General features: G+C 38.2%; 1 protein-coding gene across 4 annotated transcripts in view; it reads left to right on the plus strand.

Moving 5' to 3' along the window:
• The window catches only part of cacng6a (calcium channel, voltage-dependent, gamma subunit 6a), a 45,232-nt gene extending 42,802 nt beyond the window's left edge, over positions 1–2,430 (plus strand). For all 4 annotated transcript variants that reach the window (XM_005457549.2, XM_013276099.1, XM_003452715.2 and 1 more), the window contains one exon: positions 47–2,430. In XM_005457549.2, the coding sequence (XP_005457606.1) occupies positions 47–267 (221 nt within the window). In that variant the 3' untranslated portion in view covers positions 268–2,430. The remainder of the gene's footprint in view (positions 1–46) is intronic.
• The last annotated feature ends 8,542 nt before the right edge of the window (positions 2,431–10,972 follow it).

Consider the following 10,972-nt stretch of genomic DNA (forward strand, 5'->3'; position numbering starts at 1 on the left):
TCCAAAACTATACCTCTCACAGCTCTTTCTGGTTCCTCCTTCACAGGTGTTCTGGTGCTCCTGTCCCTCTTGGTTTTCCACCAGTCTGTTTTGGCTTTTCTTGCCAGCAATCACACAGTTCCTCTCCACCATGAGCTCTCCTGGTCAGTATCGTGTATTGGCTGTGCGGGGGCTGTCCTCATCGTGGGCGGGATCCTCTTCCTGCTGTTGGCGTTGCCCTACAGCCCCTGGCAGAAGTGCCTCCCTCACAAGGACAGCAGTAGCTAGTGGACTGGAGGTGATGGTGCATTTTTTCTGCCCCTCTTGTAAGGGGGAGGGTGCAGAGAAGTGAGGAGGTTTCCCAGAGATGTCTTACCAAAGAGATTGCTTTTTCTGTCGACTTAGAGCAATTTTGTTAAAAGAGTCGCTGGTTTTACTAGTGCTTTAGTTACTGCATTTACCAAAATATCCCATTATCGTATCCTAATTTAGTAAAAAATAGCTTTAATTTCTTTCTGTTGCACAACAAGCCATTCATTTACAAAGAATGTGGTGATCTTATTGCTCAAATGTGTGTGGGAAACACTTCTGCATTGTCTTACTAATGGTCATGCAGGCTTTAGAGGCTATTGTTGTTAATAATTCAAAAATGATAAAAAAAAAAAAAGATGAAATTTTGCTCCTTCCAACTTTTTTTTTAATATTCATGATTTTCATCCCTATACTTAAAATCTGCCACCTTCAATTTTATTAAAATGCTTTCCAGTTAATTTCTCTCTCCGTATTTATTATTCACACAGCTAATTCACCCATTAGCTAATAAGCTTTTAAAATGACTTTTGTTCTGTGTGTTTACTCTGAGAAAGGTTCTGCTCATAGATGCACAATTGCACAAGCCGAGAGCATTCAGCAGTTAAATGTTGTGTTAATGTCACTCTTGTTTTGCCCCAAATACATTTACTGTGGCTATGCTTTGATAGCTTTCTCATTTTGTTTTAAAAAGCTGCCTTTCTGCTCAGGTAACGATACGACCACACCATCATCAGAACTGTGTGCTGACTGCCAATTTGAGAAAGTCATAAAGTTTATTTTTAGTGATGTGTGAAAAAACCCCTGATTGCCTTTCCTCCTGCAGAGCTGCTTTATGATTGCTGTATGATTATTTTTGTTGATCATTTGTGTATATTGAGATTATTTAGAATTACCTGCATAACCATGAAAATTACAATTATTTGCATTTAATTCAAAACAAAAACACTTTTGTAAATTTAAAAAGAAAAGGCTGCTAAATTATGTATTTACTAATTCCAAACTTATCAGTACAATATAATTGCTACTGGGACAGGCTGTATCCCTCTGAATTGGATAAGCAGAAGAAAATGGATGGAACATGCTTTTAAAAATGGTTTTCAGTTTTATTTTTTAAATGCCAAAAAGGGATCATGTTGCAGGTTAGCCATGAAGCTTCTGCAGCACTAAATAATGCTGATATGATGCAATATCACTATTGCTACTTGGTTCACTGGAAAACATTACAATTTCTGCAGTAATCAGAAATGGAAATTATAGTAAGATCAAAGCTTGTTTGAGTATATTTTCAAGGTCATATATGAACCTACATAACTTTCCATATATATAGCTGATAAAATAAATGATCACCATTCACTGTATTCAATGTATAAATATAACTTCAAGGAGACAGGTCCATCCTGTTGTACTATTGTACCAGTACAATACATTACAATAATATATATATTTATATATATTTGGCTGTTATAAATGTAGCGTAACACTCCTGTCTTGTCATCTTCATCACATGCAGATACAACAACACTGTAAGAACAGTATTGGTTTGACATTTTAAATGTAAGTGCAGTGGGGACTACACAGCTGCACTGTGTTAAATCAGCTGCCAGGTTTTTACCTTCAAGGTTTTTCTCAGATGATTTGTGTTAAAACAAAGTGCTTCTCTGCCTGAACGGAGGGTGAACTGTCGCTGCAACTTTTTTGAACTGAATCGACTGAGTATGAACGAGTTCATTTTATTATTAAACATCACATGAATATTTAATGTCGTCCTCTATCAGGTTCCATTTCTCTCCTATTCTGCACTCTCAACACGTTCTTGGCTTACAGTCGCTGCCTCCACAATCGCTGCTTTTATGAACTGTCCCACTTTACACCTCATGACTGAACTGACTGTTAACTATTTCTTGTTTTTGATTTATGTATGTTTTGTTTTTGTTTTGCTTTACTTTTGTTTCATATGTTGTTTGTTTAATTTAAGACTAAAAGAAAATTAAATGAATGAGAGGTAAAACTTGAGGGGGTAGGGACAAATAAGTAAATACTTCTGCCTACTCCTTTTCAAACAAATAATGGAATGATATTTGGAAATGATTGTGAAGGCACATGTTTGAAATGTTTGAAATAAAAATGAACTGAACTGAACTAACTACATGCTCTATTTCATACTTTTTCTTTGGGTTCTGTTCATTGGAATCTCGTCAAGTTAAAATGCTGTGTAATATTGCAGAAGTATCATTTTGTATTTTGAATAAAAAACAAAAAAAACCCCATGCTTTGAGATTAAAACCTGAATTCTGGTATATACACCAGGATGTTTGAATAGATCAGACCAGTTCTTGTCCATCTCACTGCATCTAAATGATTAGGAATGCAAATGTTTGGTGGGTCACAATTTGTTTTGTTTTTTTACAAAATTGGCTCAGCACAACACAAGGTCAGCAGTTTCACTTACAGTGAGTTTTTTTTACCAGTATGTTTGGTTCACAGTAGGGGTGTCATGATTTATGGGTACTAATGATATTTGTGTATGTAAAAATGAAATATTTATGGTATTTTAACACATATGATTATATTCTGGGCGATCCATCCAGGTAGAGCTAAATAACAGGAGCACTACTGGATTCCCTCAAACCACCATTTGTCATGGAAGCCTGTCACTAAGCACTACAATGTAGCCTGAGCTTATTTACACATTTTATGGCTGGCTAAAATTTGGCCGGCAGCTTCTCTCGCACACCTGGAGATTCAGTTCTCACAGCAAACATCCTTAGCTGGACTGAGTTACTCACACAGGTGCAGTTTGGCTGTTATGATGTTGCTGAGGAGACGAGCAAACTGCTGAGGACTAAATTTCCAATTTATTTACAGATTAAATTACCACTCCTGTTCCTATCTCAGCTCTGAGTGTTTAAGCTAACACTAGCTGCTACATTAAATGATGCTACTCTGCCCTGCACCTCACACACACTTGCAGGTGTGTCCACACTTTGTGGATGTGATGATACACTTTTTGCTCTGTGTTAGCTTCATGGTGATTTGGTATAGGTATGATGCCAGTGACATTTGTATAACATACACATATACTTTGACATTATTTTGCATCATCAACAGTAGGACATGCATTTTTGTGAATACTTTATATGTGCAGGCATTGCACAGTGGAGCAGAAACCACTATGTGTGATTCACAGGTCTCCGATCCAGAGACCAAACAGCAGCCTGCAGGCTACAAAGACTGAAGATGGCTCAACTGGTATTTTTCATCATTCATGGGGTTGTGAATTCGTGGCCAGGGGTTAAACTCCCCACTATTCTTACATATCACATTGTACCCCCTGCAACTATGTCCTCCTCTCCAAGGTAAAATTCAAGTTGAAGGGCCAATGTCTTGATACAGTCCTCAGCTGGCGTCCCAGCATGTGCTCTGGACAGTGCATGACATGCATTCAGAACAGGACTTCAAGCAAGCATTTTGCAAGTGACAGCAGCACTTAGAGCAGTGTATCGCTGCTACCTAATACGGCATGTGTTTTCTTTTTATAGGCACAGTCAATACTTTTCGATTCCACCACCTCGCATACGCAGGTGTGTGACAAGCGTAAGTTGTAAAGGTAGTTCAAGTGTCAACTAGATGACACTACGAGTAAGGTAATAAACTCTAATATAAAAGTCTATATTTATCCTGCTGCTGAGTTCACAAAGAAACATATATAAACATATATAAACATATATATATATATATATGTTTATATATAAACTGTATGTGTGAAATAAAAATCACACAATCGTCAGCTGAATCTTATTAGTCAGTAAAGGCACAAAATTAGCAAGGTGAAGGTGCAGTCTTCATTAGGATTTCTTCTTCCTGGCATTTTGGAAAAGAACAACAGGAAGTAAAAGTCTGGAATTTTTGTAGCACAATTTAATATTATTTAGCACAGAAAATAGTTTACACTGTAACTCACAGTGATTCACAATTTCATACATTCAAATATACTAATATACTAAATCATGTCTGTCCTCAAATGTTATTTAACCTCGTATGAAGCCACCTGACTTTTAGGTTAATCCATAAAATATGAATTTTCCTAATGTGTCCTGTAATCTTTAGATGTATGCAACACAGAGCCTTTTACTCACATTCTGATCTTAAATTTAGGGGAAACCAGAGAATTGTGATTAATATTAGCTCTGTTATCAGCTGGGTTTTAGATTACTGTCAGTCTTCACTACGCCTGCTTTCTTTGTAATAAGGAAAAGGAAAACTTAAATGTCTCTTCGTAGGAAATTCCTACTTATTGCACATTAATATTTTTTTAAAATCTTCATATTTGAAGGAATTTGACTTATTAAGACAGCAAACTGTAAAGAACTGCAGAAAATGAGACAAGAGAAAGAGTGCAATGACATATAACAAAGGTCCCCGGCTAAATTTGAACTCTGAACGTTTCAGTTGCATGTTACATGCTGTTATATGATACAGTACACATTTAGACGGCCAGAACACCGTCTAAATCATCTTCTTCACATCAGCAACTACTAACATATCCAATATTATCCTTTTACATTTTATTGAATTTGTAAGTGTAAAATAATCTGGTGTTATTACTTTCAAATCAAACAATTATCCTATGCTCTTTGGCTAATGGCAGATGGTTATGGAACAACACTGAATCACTGAAGGATACCATTAAAAGGTGCAGGGATGGTTTTTGAGTGCATTTTTATGCAGCATGTGAGAGTTGCTCAGATCTGGATTTTTAGAACCCTGCACTGCCTTCATCACTGGTTCAGTTCTTGTTATCATGCTCACAGCACAACTCTGTCACCATGTTGACCTCCTTCCAGGCTTGCGTCTCTCTGAATGGTCTCCCACGCTGTTTGGCTGCGACCTCCTGGCTAAAAATAAACCGTGGCCAATAGGACTGACGTAGCAGGAGAAACACAAACCTGGAGACGAGCTGTGCATGCAAACACACTCAAATTTATTTGTTCGGAGACACATTCACACGCTGGATCTCTTCTCTGCGTGGTGCACAGATTTGATGATACATGTGGTACTCACTGAGCACAGAGTGAACCAGGTTTAAACTGAACCCCTGGCATCGTGCATTCCTGACATCATCCAATCCACTTTACTGCACCACAGAGAATCAAATTATCATCCTGAGTTTAATAGGAGAAGCTATAAAGTGAAGCGAGCACAGATAGCCTAAACTTTTAGAGCTACAACTTTTCTCATTGCGTCAGCAGTCTGCTCCACGGGTATGGTGGAGCCGTACCGATTCACAGTAGTGTTTTACATTTAGACACCTGCCACTCATGTTCAGTCAATGTCTGAGGAACCCTGGAGATAATCAGACCCCTCTGCCGTGCTCAGTGGAAAACCATGCAAAATGTCCCTGTCATTAACAAACTGGACTTTTCAGCTTCATGTAGTTTGTTGTAGTTTTCCGTTTTTGATATCAGCTTTGCCTAGGTTATGTTTTCATTCTGATCTTGTTAGTTATTAACTTTTTCCCTTCCATCCTATGTTCTGCATGCCAAGTCTGAGTTTTTTCTTTGTCTTTACTTGGGCTTGTCGAGCTCATGTGTCTTAGTCTCTGTCTCAGTTTTAGTTTCCTGTTTCCTCAAAGCTCCATAAGGAGCGCCCAATTTAAGTCCTTAAGTTCACCAATCTAATTAGGAAGCACACAGGGTGTGACTGAGGGAAAGGATTGGGTAATCAGAAAAATGCAAATCGGGGGAAACAAGATGTGGCACAATCAACGTAATCATACACAAGAAGTAAAACTGCAGATAAAACAGGTAAAACAGGAAGTAACAAAACATGAAACTTGACACAAAGAAACAGAGGAGGCTCGGAAAATAAACCGAGATACAAGGAATCAGTTATTAACAGAGATGGGCAGCAATGTGTTACTGTAATCCGATTACTTTTTAAAGTAACGAGTAAAGTAAGTGATTTTATCGCAAAAAAGTAAATATGTCTACTGTTACTTACCCGTAAGCACGCTGCGTTACTGCGTTACTAAACTGTGATTTTGTTTGTGAGAGTGTCTCATGCCAATGAGATAAGCGCATGCGACGTTCGTGGTAACAGACGTGTGTAGATCAACAATGGATAATATATTGAGTATGGGAGAGAGTAGGACTGTGCAGCGTTTAAAGCGTGGAAGTACTCACATTGAGTTTGATTCTGTAAAAAGTGACAAAAACATTAGTGTCCACTGTACATTGCGTGGGAAGAAAACTTCTTTTTACAGCGAACCCCCCCCCTAAACTTCTGAGCAAGCACCGAGCACGCTGCCGCAGGAATGTGACGTTCACAGAGAAACCCCTGGATCCTCCCACTGACATGACCACTGCAGCGCCAGGCAAACCTCCACCGACCCCAGTCCTGCTAAACAGGTGAAAATAGATTTAAGAGCAACAGGACTCAGTGCTGCTGAATCTTTGATTTTATTTATTTTTTGCTAAACACAAAACATTATTTTATTTTATACGCTGGAATATGCAGAAAATAGGTTTAAATCTTAAAAAAATGTCTTCAAGTCAAAGACTGTTGCATATAATTGAATTTTTGCTAGATGCTATGTGCATAAAGTTAAAAGATTAAAACTAATAAAACAATTTTAAAAAGAGACTTTTTCATTTGATTCAATTTCATATGATGGATTATGCAAAAAAAAAAAAAAATAGAATTGGGCTGAAAGGTCTATTGCTTTATTACCTATTCAGATATCATGTTTTTAAAGAGTAACTAAGTAACTAATGAATTACTTTTGAAAATAAGTAATGAGTAAAGTAACATGATTACTTTTCTGGAGAAGTAATCAGTAATTAGCTACTAATTACTTTTTTCAAATAACTGGACCAACACTGGTTATTAAAAAGTAAAGAAAATAGTAAATAGAAACTGCATTTCAGAAGTGGCAAAACAGGAATATCTGTGAAAACAAGGGGAAAATATCCATGAAGTTATTTTTCACAGTGCTGTCACAAAGCTCCTTGTCCCTGTCATTTGTACTGATATTCAGTCCCATGTGGCCCCGAATCATTGCACCCTTTTAAATGGTCCTGTTATGAGCCCAGCCTATCCACCTTTTAAATTATTCACAGTAGGAGCTCAACGTGTTTTGAATGTTCACACTTTAATGCCAAATGAAAACTCTGTGGAGGGACATTTAGAATCAGATTTAAGCCACAGCCTCCAATAGCGACTCACATGCCGTGTCATGGAATCTACCAGAAAGAACATACAGTGCTCTAATAAACTGAAATCTCCATAAGTGAAGAGTGCACTCAGTGAAAACTGATATTAGGCTCTCAAATATCTGAAGCTTTATTGGCTTGAATCCAGACCAGAAGTGTGTGGGAGAAGTTAGTTGGACATTCCTCTCTGGTGTCTCTACAATTACACATGAACATGCAGCCCAGCGGGCCTTTAAACAAATCAAACAGCTGTAACACACCACTGCACCTGACTGCAGTATCACTAAGACACTAAAGCACAGACAAATGTGTAAAACTATAATTTATTGCAAGACTTAACAGCTTGATAATGCATTGTTTCACCAGCTGGTCAGTACTATGTACTAGGACTAGTATTATGATGATCAGCTACACCTGATTACTTGTGGAAAACAATTTGCAAACATCTTATTCCTGCTTTTGTACCCAATTTTCATGATGTTTAATGTTTAATTATGGCTTTTTTCTGAAAAGAACTGTATTTTTTTTTTTTTAAAGTAGTTTCATAGTTAATGAAGAGCTTATGATGTGGCGATGTATGAGTTTCATAGGATGGTGACATCATATAATATTGGAAAATGTTAGCCACATTAGAAAGCCTCGGCTGCTGATCACAACTCATTCAAAAGACAAAAGACGATGCTTTAGCAGCTACAGCTTGGAAAATAAAACCGACTGATATACATCTCTAATAGCATCACTTACTATGAATGTAATATAGGACTATAATTTAAAGGTGAAGACTGAAGATCACTTGAAAACTGAGCAAATCTCTCTTAATGAAAAATTCGTTCATTTACGACTTTCATTTGTCATAAACTGTGTGCGGCAGAAAGGAAGGGAGGACCCAAATGCAGACTCCAGGATGCAAAAGGTAAACTGAAAAAAACAGCTTTATTGCTGAACACAAGGAAAACCGACATTAACTAAACTGAGAATACAAAATAAACTAGACGGGCAGACAAGCTGGTAGATGGAAACACACAGTGAGGAATGAGGGAGATCGTGACACAGGACAGAGGGAGACCTGGAAATAAATACACAGAAGGATAACGAGGAAGTGAGAACACACGGGGAACACAGCTGACACGAATTAACATGACGCCACAGGGAAGCAGAACAAGACACACTGAACATGGAAACACGAGACCTTCACAACAAAACAGGAATTGGAGGAACACAAGACTGAGTTTGACAGAGGAGTGGAGGAAAGGCAGACGAGAGGGAGCAAGGGAACACTGAGGAGCGAGAGGAGACATGATGGGCTGGGGAAACAGAATGGAAGACAAGGAAGGAAACAAGACGCAAGGGCTCACACAGCATATATAAACACCGACACAAAACGAGAGAGACACAGAGGGCAAAGACACAAGAGGGAATCTAATAATCAAGAATCTAAACAGGGAATAACAGAAACTCACAATAGAATAACTAAAACTATAAATGAATATAAACCATAATACAAAATATTACTAGAACACAAGAAACTCAAAATGCTGGGTCAAAGGACCCAGACCCTTGACATCATTTAAGGGCTCTTCTTCTTCTTCTTAATCTGCAGCACATTTTTAACACATTTCACGTGTTGCACAGGTGCCTTCCTATCACAGTACCACACTGGAATTTGCTGAGCTCCTGAGAGCGACCCATGCTTTCACCAGTGTTTGCAGAAGCATCTCCAGGTGCTTGATTTTATGCAGCTGCAGCTATGCAAGGGACTAGAAGACCTGAATTCAATGTTTTGGATGGGAGAGTGAATACTTTTGGCATTATAGTGTTGTTAGGACAGTCACCTCACCATCAGGAAGTTTGGATCCACCTGCAGGTTGGGGCCTTTCTGTGTGGAGTTAGCTTGCTCTTCCTAAAACAATGAATGAATCAATCAAACCATGCTGAAACCTTTTTACTTTCTTAGAAATATATAGTTTTTGTGGCTCTTTAGTTTGAGCAGTACCATTAATGTATTTGTGCTGATGTTAGACATTTGCAGAAGTAAAGGTCACAAGTTTGAAGAACACTTTACGTTAAGATGTACCGGCTTTTGTGACCTCTGGCTTCCTTCTCTCTTGCCTTCTTGCAGCCTGGGAAGTATTTTTGTTGCCTTTCTTTTGTTTATTTTGTTTGTTTGTTTGTTTGTTTATATGTTAACTGGTAGATTCCACCTTGAGTTGTGGTGTAATATTTGGGGTGGGGGTGTCTGGGATAATATTTATTTCTGGAAGAGTTTACTTCTTTGCGCCCCTGAGCTTGTGTAGATTTCATTTTGTATGGGCTTGTTAAATGATGTGTTGAATATTGAGGGTGAGGGCTGCCAGGTTCAAAGAGATTCCCCACATGAATGAATATAACCTATAATTAGGTTTCAGTGTATAATGAAGTTCTTGTTAATTACATGTCATATCTTAGCTGAAATATGTACCTTTCATTTGCAGTCTTTAAAAAATATTTAAAGATATAGATTTTAATAGTTCTTTTACACATTAGAAAAGAAAATCATAATGAACACATGCGTGCCTATATCATGACTAACAAAACAAACCTATCTCTGAAGTTTGGTCTGTGTTTGAGTTTTCATGAGTGTTACTCAGACAGCCCAGGTTTCCTGGAAAGAAAAAGGATTTGAGGACAAGAGGAAATGAGAGTGTAATCTTGAGTGACAGACCTCCCCACCAGCATGTGGATGTCTGTCGTCAAGCCTGAAGCCGTTATCAGTGACTGCAGGCGTGCACTCTTTAACACCAAAGTGCCCTGGAAGAAGAGACAGCCGGACAGCGAGCTTCAGACTGAGTGAGGAGAGGAAATTAAAATGCAGAGTGTCTTCACAGGTGGCAGACTCCTGTTGACTCATGAAAGCTGACACAAGGCGGTAGCTATTATCGTTACTTAATGTATGTATGGCCACGCTGCTGCTTGCTGCCGACATAATAATAATACAGGCTAGCCAGGAGCACCGTGGGAAACCCCACAGTGGACATAAGTCTGCTGTGATAGGATGTGGTGCACTGGGCTTTTATTAAATGCTGAACACTGCCCACACAGTGTGATATACAATAATGGAAGCTCCTACCTTATTAAAGCTTCAGAAAAACTGTCTTTATAGGGAAAATGCAATTATGTGGCCATTAATCCATCAAAGGTACTCACCTGCCACTCATGCCAAATATTTGCTTTTCTCTTTCATCAGTGTTTATACCCGAATGTGCCTATATAACACTTACATGTCTTCCTCTAAAGACATGTAAGTGTTAACAAATAGACATAACAAAAAACAGCAGACAGTTTCGTTTGCATGTGTCAAGATAAAATGTAGGGGATAATTGTTAGAAATAAATCAGGTGCCACTGGGCAAGAGACGGGGTCTTATTTTCAAAAGTAATTAGTTACTTTATTACTTAGTTAATTTTTAAAAACATGATACACAACCTGAATAT

The sequence above is a fragment of the Oreochromis niloticus genome, linkage group LG22, assembly GCF_001858045.2.
Source record: "Oreochromis niloticus isolate F11D_XX linkage group LG22, O_niloticus_UMD_NMBU, whole genome shotgun sequence".
Lineage (NCBI taxonomy): Eukaryota > Metazoa > Chordata > Actinopteri > Cichliformes > Cichlidae > Oreochromis > Oreochromis niloticus.